The sequence below is a fragment of the Hydra viridissima genome, unplaced genomic scaffold (genome assembly GCF_058129835.1).
Source record: "Hydra viridissima isolate aposymbiotic clone 2 unplaced genomic scaffold, HvirCarnegie_v1 scaffold_10, whole genome shotgun sequence".
NCBI lineage: Eukaryota > Metazoa > Cnidaria > Hydrozoa > Anthoathecata > Hydridae > Hydra > Hydra viridissima.
Window position 1 is genome coordinate 16,833,023 of NW_028324309.1, and position 19,600 is coordinate 16,852,622.

General features: G+C 29.0%; 5 protein-coding genes across 5 annotated transcripts; 1 reads left to right on the plus strand and 4 right to left on the minus strand.

The window, feature by feature from the left end:
• Nucleotides 1-933: 933 nt before the first annotated feature.
• Nucleotides 934-2,220, minus strand: LOC149883393 (uncharacterized). Its single transcript, XM_090101071.1, has one exon. The coding sequence runs from the start codon at nucleotides 2,218-2,220 to the stop codon at nucleotides 934-936; it is 1,287 nt and encodes a 428-aa protein (XP_089957197.1).
• A 1,725-nt stretch (nucleotides 2,221-3,945) lies between these two features.
• Nucleotides 3,946-6,720, minus strand: LOC149883394 (uncharacterized). The gene has a single exon (XM_090065539.1). The coding sequence runs from the start codon at nucleotides 6,526-6,528 to the stop codon at nucleotides 4,309-4,311; it is 2,220 nt and encodes a 739-aa protein (XP_089921665.1). The 5' UTR covers nucleotides 6,529-6,720; the 3' UTR covers nucleotides 3,946-4,308.
• A 1,647-nt stretch (nucleotides 6,721-8,367) lies between these two features.
• Nucleotides 8,368-9,605, minus strand: LOC145199171 (zinc finger MYM-type protein 1-like). The gene is made up of 2 exons (XM_090101072.1): nucleotides 8,428-9,605; nucleotides 8,368-8,377 (listed from the first exon to the last, which is right to left on the minus strand). Exons 1-2 carry the CDS (start codon nucleotides 9,603-9,605, stop codon nucleotides 8,368-8,370), a joined length of 1,188 nt encoding a protein of 395 aa, XP_089957198.1.
• A 1,007-nt stretch (nucleotides 9,606-10,612) lies between these two features.
• LOC149883395 (uncharacterized) lies at nucleotides 10,613-10,954 on the minus strand. Its single transcript, XM_090101329.1, has one exon. It carries the CDS (start codon nucleotides 10,952-10,954, stop codon nucleotides 10,613-10,615), a length of 342 nt encoding a protein of 113 aa, XP_089957455.1.
• Nucleotides 10,955-17,110: 6,156 nt separating this feature from the next.
• LOC149883396 (uncharacterized) lies at nucleotides 17,111-18,556 on the plus strand. Its single transcript, XM_090101328.1, has 2 exons — nucleotides 17,111-17,282; nucleotides 17,838-18,556. The coding sequence occupies exons 1-2, from the start codon at nucleotides 17,193-17,195 to the stop codon at nucleotides 18,519-18,521; spliced, it is 774 nt and encodes a 257-aa protein (XP_089957454.1). The 5' UTR covers nucleotides 17,111-17,192; the 3' UTR covers nucleotides 18,522-18,556.
• Nucleotides 18,557-19,600: the final 1,044 nt, after the last annotated feature.

The window sequence follows — 19,600 nt, forward strand, 5'->3', positions numbered from 1 at the left end:
CTGTTTAAAGAAATACGTTGGCGAAACGAAATTACAAATTAGAACTCGAACCCAACAACATCAAAAAAGCTTAAACGAGGGCAAGCATCATCAGTCTGAAATAGCCACACATAGTAAATCATGCTCAGAAGAAATTAATTGGGAGAGAACTAAAACTCTTAAAGTAGAAACAAAAACATTTGATCGGAAGGTCCGTGAGGCTCTTGAGATACAGAGGCACCAATATTCCCCTCTAAATGGCGGGATTAATCTCGATAATGGGCAATTTGTTAAAAATAAATTTTGGACACCATTTTTTACGCTTATACGTAAGGATAAAAAAGAAAGAAGCCATTCAACTGCTGACGTCAGTTAATTTTAACCGTTTTTTGTTACTTAAAATAATTTTACGAGCTGATGATGCTGGTAACCATAATCCAGCGAAAATTTCTCATAATAAATTAATATTTGTATTTAGAGAATTCGTATTATTTGATGTTTTTTTTATTAATAATCAAAAAAACATCAAACAATACGAATTCTCTTAAAAAAAATATTAAGATAATTTCTACAATACTATATGTGTATATATATATATATATATATATATATATATATATATATATATATATATATATATATATATATATATATATATATATATATATATACAGAGCCGGCTCGTGAAAAATATTATATGTGTGCGAGAATAAATTAGGCGCCTTTTAGATTTAAATTCCGAGCTCGTTCGCAAAAAATGTCACTTTTTTTAAATCATAAAACAATGCATACTACAAATACAATAACTTTCTTAAGAAATTTTTTGATTTTAAACATATTTTTAGTTACTAAACGGAACACGTCTAACTTTAGATTTTGCAAAATTTAATCTTAAAGTATCAATATCCACAGATTCAGCAATTTTGTTTTCAATGGAAATTATTGATAAACCATTTAAACGTTCCTGGCCATTGTTGATCGTAAATAGTTTTTTATTAATTTTAATTTGGAAAAACTACGTTCCCCTGTACTCACTGTTACCGGTAGTGTTAATAATATTCGTAAGGAAATACAAACATTAGGAAACAGTTCTTCAAGCTGACTATCATATATCCATTTAAGCACAGATTCCGGTGATTTTTTCCCATCTAATTTCCGTGATAACAAATTAAGTTCCAGAAACAAATCCTCTGAATACACATCTTTTGAATCACCATGAGTCAATACTTTTTCCAGTAATCTGCATTTATTAATTAAGCCTTCTTCTCCTATTTTATCAATTTCTTTGATATTATACAAAAACTCGAACGGTTCTATTGTACTTGAAAAGCTTTCAAATCGTTCATTTATTGATTCTTTAGCTATTTTAAAGAGAATATCAAAAAACTGCTTTTTGAATTTTTGGTTTGGTTGTATATCACCATCTTCTTCAAAAGGTTCATCATCAAAAAACCTTTTTCTTTTTCTTGCTCTTTCACGTGAAATAGAACTGAATTCATTGGTCAAGTTTGCATCATTAGCTAGAATTTTGGCTTTTGAAATATATGTTTTGTAAGAATCTTCAGTGTGTTTAGTAACAAAAAAATCGATAGTTTTCTTTAATGCATTTGCAGCAGTCTTCACGTCTACAGTTTGACATTGTAATAGTTTGCTAGTACAATTAATTTCAGTTAATACATCGTGCCAAACCACAACACCACATATGAATTCAAAACTGTTTAATTTTGATGCAAGTGATTCAGCAGTTAATCTAGTAATAGAATCTTTTTCAATGTTGACAACTTCTTTCAATGCACTTAATGACTTTACTGTTAATTTGCAACATTTTGATTCAAAAATTTGCCAACGCTTTGTAGTTGCAGAGAAAAAATTATTCAAAGCTTGAATTTGTGAAAAAAACCTCATAAGTTCTAAACATCCTTGGACTGCATCCGCAACAACCAAGTTCAAGGAGTGACAGACACAAGGAATATAAAAGGCTCGTGAATTTATATCTTTTATACGCTTCTGTACACCAATTTTTTTACCTTTCATATTGGATCTATTATCATATCCTTGTCCACGAATATCCATGACAGATAAATTATTTGATTCCAATGAATTCAAAATTTCTTCAGTAAGTCCTAATCCAGTAGTATCTAATACATTTATGAATCCTATAAAACTTTCTTGAATTGTGACACTGATAACCTGGTTATCCAATTGTTTTGCAATGTTAACGTAACGTATAATAATAGACATTTGCTCTTTGTGACTATTATCTGGTGTACAATCTACAATAATCGAAAAATACTTAGCCTTTTTTATAATACTTAAAATTTTATCTAACAGTCTAACAGCCTTAATCCTTTTGCTTGGGTTTTTTATTTATTTTTCATTTGGTTTAATGCAAGTTCTTTAAAATTTTATGCCTTTATAATACCTTCTATTTTTTATAATAAAATAATAACAATCATTTTTTTAAATTTAATTATTTGAACTTTAAAAAATATGCAAAAAACAACTCATTATGCAATGCATTATAATCTGAAACCGCACTATCTGCATCAAAATAGGCAGTTGTAATTGCATGCAATTTTACTAGCTAGATCTAATATTACTAACAAAAAATAATTATGCACAAAAAATAACCAAAACAAACAATGTGTAAAAATAATTATATAAATAATAGACTAAAAAAGAGATTTGTATATTTTTTATAAAAACATTCAAGAAAATCTTTTTTAAATCTGGAAAATAAGGTGCAGATATGTCATTCACAACTGACAATAGAAATTTAAGGCGGGGACCGATTTTAGCATTAATGTCGGCCATCTTGTCCAGAAGTAAACATAAAATGTAAACTTTTGTCTGATTGGTTAGCAGAAAACATTGTAAAAAAAACTGATTGGGATTAGACAAGGGGCATAACTCAGTTTTCACAAAAATGGACTTAGTACCTTTGATATTTTTAGCTATAGATCTTGAAAGATCAATATATTTTGTTTCTAAGCAAAATTTTAATTTTGCGCCTTTTTAATGCTGCGCCTGTGTGTTTCGCACACTTCGCACACGCTACGAGCCGGCTCTGTATATATATATATATATATATATATATATATATATATATATATATATATATATATATATATATATATATATATATATACAGGGCCTTTCAGAGGTTTGGAGAGGCTCCGGCCAGTTAAAAATTGGAGGCCCCAAAAGAAAAATATGCGCAAAAGCGACGCAAGATAATGGTAAGCCATTTAAGTCTTCAGATAGATCAGGACCAGATAAATGTCTAACTTTAAGACTAAATGCAACAAATTAGACAGACCGTCACACACAGATGTGGCGCTTTTTGTGCGTTTTATCAAGCCAACTAGCCAAGAGACGCGCTTGTCTACTAAAAACGCATTTTTGGGGAGGCCTGGGAATTAAGAAGGTAAGACGTATGAGTGGAATGTTAAACTATTACCACTGATCTCAAAATATAACTGGATAGCGTACTCAATTACCTTTTTCAAAAAAAATTGAAGCCAAAATTGGCCTCCCAAGATGGCGGCGATCGGAGCTCTTAGCGGTGATCTATGTCATGGCTTACTATATAACAGGCCTTGCCAACGCGCGGCTTGCGTAAAAAACTGGAGGCAAGATTAAAAATATTACTTCGCAATAATTTACATTCTCAGTTAGGTGATTTTTGCATGAATATAATATTTGTATGATATATCTACTAAAAGTAACTTATAAAAAGTGAAAAGATGAATTTATTACTATTATTTTTTTAATTTTGTTTATAACTAACATTGTAATATAACTAACAAATAACATTTATAACAATTTTAAATTAACTTAAATGTATCTAAAGCTAATTATGTTTAAACAATTTAGTTAGTATATATAGATTTATATTTTGCTGTAATTTAATGTTAGCATTTACCACAAAATTTATTAATGGGTTTTTTAAGTATTAAAAATAAATTTTTGAGAAAAAAGAGATAAAATCTTTAGAGAATAAAAAGTAAATACAAGCTTTTTAGATATTTTACTAAACACTATTTTACAGTTTTTGTTAAAAGCATTTTACTTTGTGCTGAGTTTTATCAGCTTCTGCTTTGGCTCCTTGTGTGAACGAGGTGAATAGAGTCGACAATAATTATTAAATAAAATATTTGTCATTGTTAATCCATGATGTCTTTGCATACCTAATGAATAAAATTCTGATAGCATCATAAGGAAGTTACACAGTGATGACCGACAAGTGTCATTATATACTTCATAAAAAAGAATGTAACAGTAAGTTGCCCATTGACAAACTTTGTCACCAGGAATTGTTAAACCTCCTCAATTTAAGTCCTTTACAAAGTTTCCATACGCTTCATAGAAATAAAAGGTGTCATCTGGATTTTCATCTTCACGAATAATGTACCCTGCAATAATAAACGACATTTTAATATCGACGGTCAATGAGTCACACAGAGCAGGTAAATTGTCAATAATGTTGCAAATACCCTCGCTTGGTAAAAATTTACATTTTGGACAAGAGTGATCTGAACCTAGATTGGCTAACACATCTGAACTTTTCTCAAACTTTAATAGCAACTTTGTACGGTATATAGTTACTTTTTCAAGAACTTGTTGAACGGAAATAAGATAAGTTCCTCCTGAGCCTTGTCTTAATTTTCCAAAAAGCTTTTCTAATGGATCTGTTGTAAAGTTGCCTAATAACACATACTGATGAGTTGTATCTAAAAGATATTTTGACAACTGAACCAAACCATAACAGGTCTGAGCTAAACAACTAGCAGTGTCTCTTGTTAGTAATTTGACTCTTTTTCCTTTTTCTGTATTTTTTATTTGTATAGCAAAATCACCCATTGCAGAAAGTTTGCTTAAGTTGTCATCATTAGCAGAAGCAATAGCAGCTTGATTAGAATCTTTCAAACAAATGTCTGCATACGGACTGTGAACATTACAAATTTTCCAAAATTCAATGACTTTAGAGATGAAAATAATCGTCCCTTCATTATCATGCAGGTCTGGATGACTTTTTAATGTTGACAATGTTTCATCGCAAAACACTTGCAGACAAGTGATAACTTTTTGTCTTTCAATCAGCTTTGGATAAACAGAAACTTCCGTTAATTTAGACATTTTAACAATGTTTTTCGTTTCAAGCTTGTACAAATTAATAATATCAACCCACCGTGCTATTTTTTTTTTACCATCAATATAAAATTCAAGTTCTTGAGTTTTTTCTGTAATCCAGTTATTATGTATACTTTTTAATAAATGAACATAATCAAATAAAAGAAAAATATTGTCTTTAGTGCACCATGCTTCTTTTTTTTCAAAAAAGTTATAAAATTTCTGATTGACTCTGTTACCATCACAGACAATAGCAACAACATTGCCCCCATTATTTTTAATTGCATCAAGAATCAGGGTTGTCTGTTCAAAAAGAAACTCAGCATCAAGTTCTCTGACTGGTAACATTTTGTAAAGAAATTTTGGTCCATTAAACAATGTTACAACCAAAAAGCTCAGTACTGTGTTTGCTAATAGATGAGGTTTGTTAACAGATTTACCAAATACTATGCCACCATGATACTGCAACATTGGTTTAACATAAACCTCATCAAGAAGTAAAATGCATGTTTTTTGTCTATCATCTCTGAGATTAGAGAAAATATGTCTGATATAAGTGGTATCATCTAAAGATTTACATTTAGATGTAATTCTTCCTAAAGTGCGTAAACTTGGAAGTTCAAAATCTTCTCTGATACGATTGTAGGCTGATCGTGAAAGAGAAAAATACTCAAATGCTCGCACAATTGTTTCAACTGGATACTTTTTTTCCCCAATACATGTTTTATTCATTGACAAAATTTGTTGATATACAACTTCTTTTTTAGGTGTTATTTCACAACAATTTAAAAATCTTAATGCTTCTTGGATATGAGAAAATTTGTTCATAATATAAACTCGGTTAGATGATAAAGTCATAACACTAATTTTAACTCCACAATGAAATGCTTCAAAAATGAGATCTTTATTTATGCAAAGAAGAAATCTAGGAATAGCACTTTCCTTTAAAAAGTCTGAATACTGAATATGTAATATATCATTGCATAAATAATTAATAATAGCAAAATTAAATTGATTAGTTTTTAACTTTTCACATAAAACATTAATACTTTCTATTTTTTCTTGTGAATTAAATATTGCTAACTCATCCTCTTCTTGCCAGCGAGCACTATTAAGACTTTTTGATGTTTTTCTAAGTGGCATGGGTACAGTAGGAACTAAGCTTGGCTTTATGCAATCAAATACTGACGGAGCATCACGAGGTCTCAGCTTCCCATAAACAGTAACAGTTGAATAATTTTTTGGCCAATGTCTTTCACATACTACGGTGTTATCAGTATCAGGAACATTATCTCTTGGTATTATAGCAATCCAACGTTTTCGTTCTTCAATGTTTCTTGGAAGTCTAAATGTTTTAACTCTATTCTGAGGATTATAATTGCCATTGCAATTTGTTACACAACATCGACGAACCATTTTCTAAATACTAAATTAAATCCTTTGCTTAATCCTTCACCTCTCAACTAACTTTTTTTTTTAATTTGGAAGTTAGTTAAAATAATGACGGGTGTTTGGTTACTGTTAATTTTATGCAAATATTAAATTTATGCATATATATATATATATATTCAACTTTAATTAACTTTATCAAATAAATTTTAAATGAAAATTATTTTGTTAATTTTATAATAATTATTTAATGTTATATAATTATTATTGTTACAAAAAAAACACCCCCGTATTTATTTTGTAAAACTGCTTTCTAGTTTTTCAAACATAAAACTATCTTGCCTCCAGTTTTTTACGCAAGCCGCTCGTTGGCAAGGCCTGTTATATAGTAAGCCATGATCTATGTACATTTTATAAGGCTTTTTACAGAAATATTAAAGAAAATAAATAGAGTTTTGAAAGAAAAACTAGACTATGAAATAAAGTTTTAATGACTTTCACGAAATGAAATGATTTTCAAAAAAAAATCAGATGATTAAAGTAATTATTTTGATACTAAGGTACAAAATATTCGATATACTTTACGATTAAATAATATTTATGCATAATCTATGTACCTTTTAGTTCTTAGTTACCCAATGCAGTGTGCTAGAAGGTTGATAACATGACTGTATGGTAAGCGGCAGTGGTGTCTACTTACAATTTTGACAAATTTTATGTTTTCAATTTTTGTAGCAAGATACCAAATATGTACATGCTGCATGAACTATTAGCTGAGTGCTGTGAGTACACACAACTCAGGGGTTCCTTCTAGGATTGTTTAATACATATATGTAATTAATGGATATAGTATTTAATAAAATATTAAGTACAAAATATTATTTTCTAATATATGTTATTCTACTTATATATTATTCTTTGTAATATTTCAGCTCTCAATAATTGAGTCAATTGTTTTTAACTTGTTATTCAAAACAAATCATAAAGGGAATGTTTTGACGACATATATTTTGTATGTTATCAAACATTATCAACATTATGTATCTTATCAAAAAATTTTTGATACGTAAATTTACAATAAACTATCTGCATTAAATGTTGGAATGCATTAGTACTTTCTTATCATTTCAAACAAACCAGTTTTTTTGAAATGATAAGAAAGTACACAGCATTGGGTAGTTAAGAACTAAAAGGTACATAAATTATATAACAAATGCTAACTATTTGAAACTTGAGATTTCTGCATAAGCAAACTAATACTTTTTCTTTACTTTTAATAAACAAACTAAATTTAAGCAAATTAAAATTAAAATTTGTACTTAGTTTTATTGAGAATTTTTGTTTTATTATATTTATTCTAAAAAACGAAAAACAGAAAGTTAATATAGAGCAACTTATTGTAAGAATATGTTTTGTTAAATAAAAAAATATTTATATTTGAAATTTATGTAAATATGTAATATTCCGTTATTTTTATGAAAAAAATCTTATGTTAAACAAAAAAACTAGATTTTTATTAGAAAATTACATATTTATCAATATTTGAGCTTAAGATAAAAAACTTGATTATCATCAGTTTCTTAATTTTCATATCACCATTCCTTAATTCCGCCGCCATCTTGGGAGGCCAAAACTGGCTTCAAAAAATTTTTTCGTATACGCTATCCAGTTATATTTTGAGATCAGTGACTATTACTTTATTGTGAATGTTACAATTTAGATTTCACAAATGAATGATTCATGCATGAATAATTATTAATTGGTTTTTATTATTTGGTTTTTTTCGATATGTAATTATTTGCAAATCACTATAAATGAGTAGTAAAATTAATGTCACATTTTGAAAATGAAATCTAAAGAAATTCTCTAAAAGTAACTAAAACAGAATGAATTATTTTTAATTATTTTTAATTAATTTTTACAAACGCTTTTCTTGCTTTTTGTTCTGAAAATGCAGCAATTATATTTGAAAAATCTAATTTATGTGCATTATCGCAATTTATATTCAACATAGCAAGTCCATTCAACCGTTCCTGCCCCATAGTTGAACGATGATAACTTTTTATCTGCTTTAAAACATTAAATGTGCGTTCGCCCGAAGCCGTCGATGCAGGCAAGCTGATAAAAATTCGTAATGCAATTGTAATGTTTGGAAAGACACCTGAAAGACCAAGTCCAAGTATTTCTTCCAGCAATTTTTTTGGTGTGCAGTCTAGTTTAAAATTAGCACCATAGATTCTTTTAAGAAATAAAACCTCATTTTCAAGTTCTTGTGAGATTTCTTTGTCATATTTGTGCTGAAAATGTTGAGCAGCCAATACAAGATATTCGTCATTCAAATTTTTAAACTGCCAGAGAAATCCAAAAAGTTTACAAATTTCTTGTAACGACTGAAATTGTCGCGTGAAGCCAGATTGAATTGAGTCAATGATGACAAAATATACATTGATTTTGAAATACAACTCAGCATCATCTTGACTTGGAAAATGACGATTAGTTAAAAACTCACATGAAACACCAATATTTCTTGCAACAAATTTTGACTCATTTAAAATCTTATCAAACTGTTCACGCAACCTTTGAATGTCATTACATAGATTTTCAATGTTATCCTTTTCAATATCAAGAGTGGCTTGGCGTGCCTCGATGATTAGATTTGTCTTATGAATCATTGTGAGTAGCTTCATCCAGATACACAACATCAAAATGCAATCAAATTTGGAAATATACTTTTGAATAGCATTGAGTTCCATTTTAGCCTGGGCTGTTGAATGTAGCACCCCAAGTTCATTTAAAGCACTGCTTACTGAGTTCAAATGTTGTGCAACTGGTTTAACACCATCAATCCGTGCTGACCATCTTGTTTTGGACATTCCATGCAACGAAACAGGAAGATGTTGTTTTAAAATTTCCCACCTTTGAGGACTGCTACTGAACAAATTGTACAATTGCTGAATTGTTCCAAAATACGTTACTGCTTCTTTGCATGATTCAGCGCAATCGACACCAAGTAAATTTAATGAGTGATTTCCGCAGCTAGAAAATATACAGTTTGGATTTTGTTGTATCAAAACCGCTTGCATCCCGTTATACTTTCCACTCATATTAGCACCGTTGTCGTAAGCTTGACCAATGCAGGCTTCAAAATCCAGCTTCAAAGTTTTCAATATTTCTAGTGTTCGAGCAGCGATTTCTCTTCCAGTTTATTTTTGAAAAATTTTCAAATAAAATAAATCTTTCTTCAACTGAAAAGTTTGAATTATCTAAAATTTTAACATAACGAATAACCAGAGTAGTTTGCTCCTTGTACGATCAATCTGGAGTAGCATCAACTATTATTGAAAAATATTTTGCTTTCACAATTTCGTGGAGGATTGCTGTTTGAACATGTGAACCACAAATATCAATAAATTCGTTCTGAATTCGTGTTGAAAGATAACGACCTTGCATTCGCTGCTTACACTGTTGTGATTCTCGAACATCTTTAACATGCTCAGCTAAAAGTGGGTCATATTTGCTAAGAAGCTCAAAAATAACCTAAAAAGTTTCCATTCGCTCGATCACCTATTCGTTGGTTAGAACCAAAAAGTGCTAATCCACGTTCAGAAAGAAAAATAATAACATCTAGAATACGTTGGAATAATTTTTCCCAATTTTCAGTTTCAGTCTTGAGTTCTAATAAAAGTAAATTATCCACTGAAGTTTCACATAATGCTGCTCTACTAACAGATTTCCGTAAGACATTGTTTTCTTTATGGTAAATTGAACTTTCGTGCGACGGAATACGATCTTTCAATCTTCTCCAACCTCTACTGATGCCCCATCCGGCAGAACTAGAGAAAAATGACACATTTGCAGCATTTTTGTTCAAAAGGAAACATGGTGCGCAATACAAAGATTGTTTTTTAACACTCCAGCACAACCAGTCTCTTTTGCATGTTTCTCCATTTGCAAGAGTTTTGTTTAAGAAACGATAATGAAATGCATGATGATTAGAGTCTTTAACAATATTATTTGGAATTTCAAAGCGAGTAATCTTAAGAAAAGAGTTCACTTGACAAGAATTGTTCTTGTTGATAATCCCAATGTCAATAAAATTGAACGGATTACCTTAATGAACTGGATCAGTTGTCTCTGTTTCCATATCTCGAATTTTATTTTCACCTGCATTTTTCTGTAATGAGATTTCGGTTTCAACCCGTTCCTGGTTTATAATATTTAAATTTCCTGCTGGTTGTTGGTCCAAAATTGGGTCTTCTGCAATTGGAACAACTATATTTTCAATGTTACCATTGTCACTCACACTTTGAGTTTGGTTTGCTTGTTCAATTTGAACTGTGTTTTCTGATTTTTTTAAAAACGAATAAATTTTCTTTGAGTTGGTGCATGCTTCTTCGGCCAATTCTTTTCTCCGCCGCCTTTTACTTGCACCACTATCAAATTTTCTCTTCATTTTAATGGTGTCTGGAAATAATATTGAAATTTGAAAATATAATAAATTTATACATCAATCGAACTTATACAATTTTATAAAACGAATTATGTTTAAAAATTAAAAAATATTTACCAGAACAAAAAAGTATTACCATTCTCCAAGTTACAAAATGTAACGTACAAAACGCAATATACAAAAGCGCAATATATCAATTTTATACAAAATGATAAGAAACAGTTCAAAACAAATTGATTTAATCTTGTTTGATAAAGTGCAACTAAAAAATATAAGAAAAAACGAAGCTACTAAAAAGCAGAACACTAAGGGTGGAATGCAAGAACCGAACTTGAGTCAAGTTCGACTTGAAATCTCAAGTTCGACTTTGTCAAGTCAGACTTGAAAAATTGACTTGAGCGAATGCGTAAACGAGACTTGAAAATTTCAAGCTCGTGCTTGAGAAAGTCGAACTTGAAAAATAGTCGAGGCGTTGAATTTAGGGCGTTTATCGGAAAATGCACTTCGCAACCAATAGCGGTAATGGATTTTTTTTACGGGAAAAACCTTTTACTGAAACAAATTCCGTGTAATGATATTTGTATAATATACGATTAAATAAAAAGTTAATGACAGTAAAAAAAAAAAAGTTCTTGCTATGTATTTTACATCAGAAAAATAAATTCATCTTGGCACTTTCAGTTCCAAATCCTAAGTTGTTGGTAAACAACGGTTGGTCATATGTACCACTTAAGTGATCAAGACAATTTCTCTTGATTTCTCCATTTTAACAGATTCCATTTGAATTAAAATACATGGAAATGTTCTAGAAAATGCAGAATCGTATTTTGACGCTTTTTGGGGATGATACTATACTACAATGTATTTTTATTTATCTTTTTACTAATACTTTAATGAAAATAATGGTTTTTTTTTTAAAAATACTGAGAAAATTACTTTAAACAAAATTAGTTTTCTCAATACTAATATTACATAATACTATGTGTGTGTGTGTGTGTGTATATATATATATATATATATATATATATATATATATATATATATATATATATATATATATATATATATATATATATATATATATATATACCTACACATATATATATGGCGCTACTCGACTTTCTCCCCCCCCCTAATTTTATGATTGATTCTGATAGAGAATTTTATGCTGATTAAGAATCGTATAAAAACATGGGTCTCAAAATTAATGGAAAGTGCTCTAATTCGAAGTCAAAGTTGTAAAAAATCCCACTAAAAACCCTAATATTCGCCATTTTTTTTCAAAACGCTTTCATTTTTAACGAAAATTAATTACCGTTTTATTGCGCAATAAACAGACCTGGTTTCCATAAGCCTTATAATTATTTTTTTAAAGTATTGTAACGAAAGTGTTATAAAGAAATGAAATTAATAGAAGATTTCAAATAAAGGTTGAACGTAGAATGTGATAATGTAGAAAAATTGATGAATAATTATTATTGTATCGTACGCTGGTTTTTTTTATTAAAAAAAACGGTTTGAAGGTTACGTTTTCTAAACTTTACATGTGATAGAACAACAATGAACTGAGTTTCAAAAGTTCTTCTTTTAGGAAACTAAACTGTTAAATTCTTTTTTAAATTTTATTACAAAAGTACATTACTTGCAATATAGTTTATTCTCTAATAAATCAAAAAACGGTTATTTTCTTTGCCACAAAAAATTGTGCAAGATAAACATACTTTAACGAATTTTTTAACGTAAAAACCATGCTATTAATAATTTGCTTTTGTCAGCTAAAAGATCATTAACTTAATATTTTCAAAATGGCGAATATTAGGGTTTTTAGTGGGATTTTTTACAACTTTGACTTCGAATTAGAGCACTTTCCATTAATTTTGAGACCCATGTTTTTATACGATTCTTAATCAGCATAAAATTCTCTATCAGAATCAATCATAAAATTAGGGGGGGGGGGGGGAGAAAGTCGAGTAGCGCCTATATATATATACCTACACATATATATATATATACCATTTACATATGTAAGTATACCATTTACATATGTAAGTCAATAGAGATCACATATGGAGACAGGTTTTCTGAAATTATTGGGCCACTTATAGAAACAGAAAAGAAAACTTTTAAAAACCATTGATAGCATCTTGCTCATTAACACATGAAAAAGAATAAAGTTTAACGTTAAACAAAAATCTCTTAATAAAAAAAAATACAAAAAAGCAATACAATGAAATTCATGATCTTGATAAAGAACTAATGCAAAAACAAATAGAAATAGATGATATAAAAAAAAAACTCTCTCCAGAAAAAGCAACAATACAAACAAAACTTTGTGAAAATTTTCACAGTTAAAATTTTCACAAAGTTTTAAAAAAGCAACACAACAGAATTATTCTATGTGAGGATTATTTTTTTCTAACAATATCAGATCCAAATTGCTTTTGGAATGTTTTAATTTATCACTTTATTTTTTAGTGAAATTGTTTTTTTCATATATAATACTATTTTGAAATATAAAATGTAATTCTTTTGAAATATTATGTAGTATAAATATTTGAAAATAATGTTTTTGTTATTAGACCCTTTATCCATTATCAGACACAATTTTTTTTTTAAAAAAATAAGTCTGAAATTTGACTTTTGCTTTGTTTCTGCAAAAATATCTTTAGTGAATGCTTTAGCACCACATTCTTCATTGCTATTTTGTATTTCATTGCCTCCACAATAATCATTTTGTAGAAGGGCAATGTTGTGAAGCACAAAACAGGATATTATTATAGCTATGGAATTTTGCAGTTTTGTTCCTAAGGGAATGTTAAGACAAGGGTATTGTTTTTTTTTTGATATACCAAAACAATATTCAACAACAACATTCAACATGTGTGTACTTCTCAAGTTGTAATTGTATCTGATTTCATTTTCATTTTTGGGTTAGAAAAAGGTGTCATTAAATATTGTTTATAAGGATAGCCAGAATCACCTGAAACATGAACAACATTCAAAAAAAAGTCCCTTTTTGTTTCGGTAAAAAAAGGGATTTTTTGAATTTGGTAAAATCTAAATAATGGTTGATAAATATAAATATTTTCTTTATCTAAGAAAAGTTTGAAGTTTGTATGAAATAGCAAAATCAGATATCCATGAAAACTTATAAACACTTTTGCTTCTGTTGGAAACTTTATGTACTGATATCTTTTGTTAGCCATTTGAATTGAAATGTTCTAAACCACTGGACAAACAGTTGAGTTTCAGCTCTTCCAAATCTCCTATTATTCTCTAAAAGAGTTTATTTATTGTTATAATCATTTGTTGGTATAAAATGTTGTTATTTAAAAACGTAATGTAAAATCTACAATAAGAAGGTGCCATTTTCTGATACCATTTCTTGAATGTCTACTCACTTGGAATGAACCAGTAGCATAAAACCGAAATGCAATAGCCAGTTGTTGTACAGTTGAAAGAGGGCACCCTCAATTGTTAACATTGTTGTTAATAATGTCATTAGCTAATATTAAAAATGTTTTTATTGGAAAATCTGTAGCACCTTTTAAATTCTATACCGTGGTAAACTTCTAAAGGATTAGCTCTGTCAATAATAAACCTTGGTATGTGACTTGGCTTATTTTTTCTTCTTCTTCTTCTAAAATTCAGTTCATACCGATTCATTTTTGAACATTTAAAAAAAAGTTTTTTTAATACTTCATGTAATTGTAACTACTTCTCATGAACTCTCTTTTACTCCTTTTACACGTATCACCTCTTTGTATAACTGCAACTATTTATTACTAAATGGAATTTACTTTTATACTGTATCACAAAAATGTGCCTTAATCAACAGCCTTTTATAATGCTAGGATGTTCGACATTTCAAAAAGCTAATAAACATTTCTAATGGCATCAAAATATGACATGTTGAATCATTACATACGAGTTACAGGATGTTTTAAAAGACACACGTTTTCGCAATGTTAATATTCAGTTTTCTGTAATGAATTCATTTAAAAATATACTTTCACAATGTAACCTTCTAAATTAATTAGGTGAATATGCCCAAGTAACTACTTTTGCTTGTTAAAAACTCATTTTCATACTTGCAAAGGTTGTAATAAGTTATATAGTAATAGTAAAGTTTTGTTACGCATCAGCAAAATGATAATGGCGGTCTGTTTTTTTTTTCAAGTTTGGTTTCAAGATTGGTCTGGAGCAGACTTGAAAAAATGACTTGAAAATTCAAAAATTCTCGTTTTTCAAGTCTGACTTCAGTTCAAGTTCGCTTCTTGCATTCCGTTCAAGTCAGACTTGAGATTTGAAGTCTGACTTGAAATTTCAAGTTGGGTTCTTGCATTCGGAAGGAATTTTTGCTCTCTCAAGTCTGGTTTGAAGTCAGACTTGAAAAAGGTCTATTTTTAGCGGTTTTCAAGTCTGACTTGAGTTGAAGTTCGCTTTGTGCATTCGCTCAAGTCGCACTTTAGGTTTGAAGTTCGACTTCAAATTTGAAGTTCGGTTCTTGCATTCCACCCTAAGTCATAACTTAAAAACTCGTACGAGTTAAAAGTAATTGAATTGTATCAATTTGATCAAGCGCGCCCGACGGAGGGTTAATTGCATCATTACATGACGTAATCTTTATCATGTCGAATTTAGGTTTGGAAAAGTGTAATTATGAAAATGAAATTAATTTATTAAGTTAACCTAAAGTTAAATTGTTTAGAATAATTAGATTAAAATAATTACTTTGATATTTATTTTCGTGTTTAACAAATGTTTTTTGAAAATGTGATGCCCCAACAAAATCGGAGCCCCAGGCCATATGGCCCATGTGGCTCCCCCTCTGATAGGGCCTGTATATATATATATATATATATATATATATATATATATATATATATAGGCCTCTGATAGGGCCTATATATATATATATATATATATATATATATATATATATATATATATATATATATATGAAATAAGAAAACATCAAATAATACGTGTTCTCTAAATACAAATATTAATTTATTATGAGAAATTAATATTTGTATTTAAAAAACTTGATGTTTTCTTATTAAAATATAACATACACTCTTATAGAAGATGTCAACATTCAAGTCATATATATATGACTTGAAATTTTTATATTCATATTGATAGAGAAGACTTGAAATTTTTTAATCACTTTTTAATTACTTAATCAATTTTGAAAATTTTTTAAATTGATAGTTAACTAAACTTTTTAACGAGTAAAATTAATTGTTAATAATTTTATAAGAAATCACACAAAGCCTTATCCTTAATAAACAAATAGTTGATAAAAATCTTAAGGACATTTTTTTTTTTTGAGGGTCTTTAAAAGTCTTTCCATGCAAAAGGATAAAGAAAATTGTCAAATTCCTCTGGGACTTGCGCGTTACATTTCCATTGAAATAAAACACTTTCATGAATCAGAAACCAAACGCAGTATTGGGACGGTAAAGCGTCGTTCGTGCACCGGTCGTTTGGATAACGTGCTTTGAAAAAACTGTTAACATAATACTTGATTGGACACACTAGCAGTGGAGTAAAGTGCTGAGGAGCGATGAAAAAAAAAATTGTATTTTTTGGAAATGATAGAGTGAAATATGCTCAATGGCCGTAATTCAAAAGTATAACAGCAAATACCAAACGTAGTGTTAAGGTGGGGGGATAATTTAGCCGAGACTGCATCAATCCTCCTTTCCGAAATAATAACGTCATGGATCAATTTGTGTGGAAAAAATTATTTAATGCCCACGCGGATTTTTCAAAGTTGTCGAGTTTTTTGGTTAATTTGATGCTGCTTCGTCCAAATTCACTCCGAATGCATCTTAAATCTTGCTGACTCTATGCCGTGTCGTTGCCAAGCAGAAATCAATGGAAAAGATTATGTAACCAGTTTGTTACAATATTTGAATATAACATTTTTTTTAAGTGACGCCAATCTTATTGATTTTATGTAATTGACAATTTATTAATAAGAAAAAAATATACATTAAAAATCATCAAAATTGATCAACGAAATTCAAAAAAAACTGATTTGAAAATTTCTAACAAATTTCAAATCGTCTCTATCAATATGAACGTGTAGTTTATAAATCTATGCTAGAAAATCTTCACTTACAAAGTAAACACAAAAGCTCTTAGGAAAACAATGTTAAACAACGGTGAAGCAAAAACTTACTTCATTAATGAAATATGTAATATTACATAATATTAGATATATAAAAGAATGCTTTTATTAAGAGAAATCAGGTCTGAATTCCACTTAAGAAATTTTTTCTTCGACTTTGAAAACGAGGGAGATTTCTACCAGATAAAAGTAAGAAACTTCGTAAAAAAGCTTTTTGAAAATTTCAGTTTAAAAAAATCGTTTTCTTTTTTCTTTACATATATATTCATGATAAAAATTTTGTAACGGTATTTTATTATATGCTTTTCCGTAGTAATTTTTTTAAAAAAGCTATTGGGTATTTTACACAATTCTTACCTTTCTTGCCCAGAATGTAGCTCATACATCTCTCATCTTAGAATGGTTGTCAAAACATATTAAACGTTAAAATATCTGACTAGTATTTTTTTAATATATCTCTTTTTAAATACCTTTGTAAATACATTTATATAGATCTTTATATCTTTAACATAATATATATATATAAATATATAAAATTAAATGTAACAAAAAAAACTTCGACTTATTACAAATATAATTCTAAATAGAAAAAAAAAATAGTGTACTAATGTCATCCATCAGTCAAATGACGTGCATTGGGGGAGTGGAGGAGGTGGTTACAGCCTAACTTTGTTAGAAGTGATAAAATGCAGTATTTCTAAACATGATTACGAATAATGAATATGTTTTTTTTTTTAAATTTAGTTTTGTGGTCTGCCAACGTGGCTCATTTGGTGTGTGCGTCTCATTTTTACTGCGTACATGATAATATCTTTAGTGTTTTCATGCATCGTGTACAACAATGGGGATTGGTTAGTTTTCCTCACCAATCTGAACGTTGGCATTATTCTTTTCTACTTTATATGGGGCACAGCAATATCTGGTCTTTACGGTTTCAAGCAAATTCCATTTTGTGAAAATGTGGAAGATCAAGTGGAAATCTTAGAAGAATTGCACAATGAAAACAAAACTAGAAAAATATGCTTCAAATTTTTCTGGTTTTGGTTCAATTTTACTTATCTATTTACGTTTATGGTCTTCATTATGTATTGGGGTTACCTACACAATTCTGACCAACAGTTATCTAGTATAATCTCATTTAGTGCTGTTAATAACCACGGTATCTCGTTTTGTTTATTAATAATTGATTTGATGTTCCACCGAATTCCAGTGAGATTTTTACACCTGTTTTACACGTATTTTTTTGGTATTATCTACCTAACAATAATTGTAGCTCAGAATTCTGCGACTGGTCAGTCAGTTTATTATTTTTTAGACTGGAAAAAAAAACCGATTATGGCTGTAAATACATTTGCATTATCCTCATTATTTATAACCGTTGGTCAAATTAGTATGATTGTAATTTATTTAATTAAAAAAAAAATGTGACGTAAAAAGACAAAAGTGAGAAGAAGCTGAATAAATGTAAATTTATTAACTGCGAACTACAAATATATATGCTGTGTTTGCATGCATATATACATACATACATACATACATACATACATACATACATACATACATACATACATACATACATACATACATACATACATATATGTATATATATATATATATATATATATATATATATATATATATATATATATATTTATGTATATATATATATATATATGCATATATATATGTATATATATATAGGCGCCGAGTTCGAGGGGACAACAGGGGCAGTGGCCCCCCCGGAAAGTTATACTAATAATATATTATCACGGATTATTACGGGGGCAAATAGATACTCTCGCCCTCATGATAATCCGTGATAATATATTATTAGTATAAATTTCCGGGGGGGGGGCACTGCCTCTGTTGCCCCCGGGGACTCGGTCCCTATGTATATATATGTGTATATGTGTGTGTGTATATATATATATATATATATATATATATATATATATATATATATATATATATATATATATATAATGAAATGAGGCTAAACATTCTTCAAACTTGTTTCAAGTTTGTATCGTATTGCTATTTGTATTGTATTGCTATTGAATTGTATTCAAAGAAATCAAATTAAGCTAGCAGGACTCCCAACATTATAAAAAGGGCTTTTACCTCTATTTACAAAGCCTGAAATCCTTATTAGAAAACAAACTCATGGCCAACTATATTTACGGCCGTCTATCTTACATTTTTGAGGGGGAAATTTAGAGGCTGATTTTTAATGTTTTTGACACAAAAGATTGCTAAAGTATTATTTTAAAATCTATTCTTCTAAAGTATTATTTTAAAATCTATTCTTCTTTAAAATCTATTCTTGAAGAATTTACTAATTTAAAGAAATTATATTTAAAATGGTCAACAAACCTGCTGCACCAAGATTAACCAACCAAACATTTTTTTTATGTGAATTTCATTTCGAAGATAAATATTTTAACTAGAAGCAATAAATGCTTCTTCAATTGGGTTATGAAACCTGTTTCTTCCAAGTATTCATGTGA

What these genes read in the sequence shown, in the direction of transcription:
- LOC149883395 (XM_090101329.1), bottom strand. Translation starts at nt 10,954, where the DNA reads ATGAAGAGAAAATTTGATAGTGGTGCAAGTAAAAGGCGGCGGAGAAAA.
- LOC149883394 (XM_090065539.1), bottom strand. Translation starts at nt 6,528, where the DNA reads ATGGTTCGTCGATGTTGTGTAACAAATTGCAATGGCAATTATAATCCT.
- LOC145199171 (XM_090101072.1), bottom strand. Translation starts at nt 9,605, where the DNA reads ATGAGTGGAAAGTATAACGGGATGCAAGCGGTTTTGATACAACAAAAT.
- LOC149883396 (XM_090101328.1), top strand. Translation starts at nt 17,193, where the DNA reads ATGCTTTTATTAAGAGAAATCAGGTCTGAATTCCACTTAAGAAATTTT. An exon ending in GAGATTTCTACCAGATAAAA is followed by an intron (nt 17,283 to 17,837) that starts GTAAGAAACTTC and finishes TTTTAAATTTAG; the next exon opens with TTTTGTGGTCTGCCAACGTG.
- LOC149883393 (XM_090101071.1), bottom strand. Translation starts at nt 2,220, where the DNA reads ATGTCTATTATTATACGTTACGTTAACATTGCAAAACAATTGGATAAC.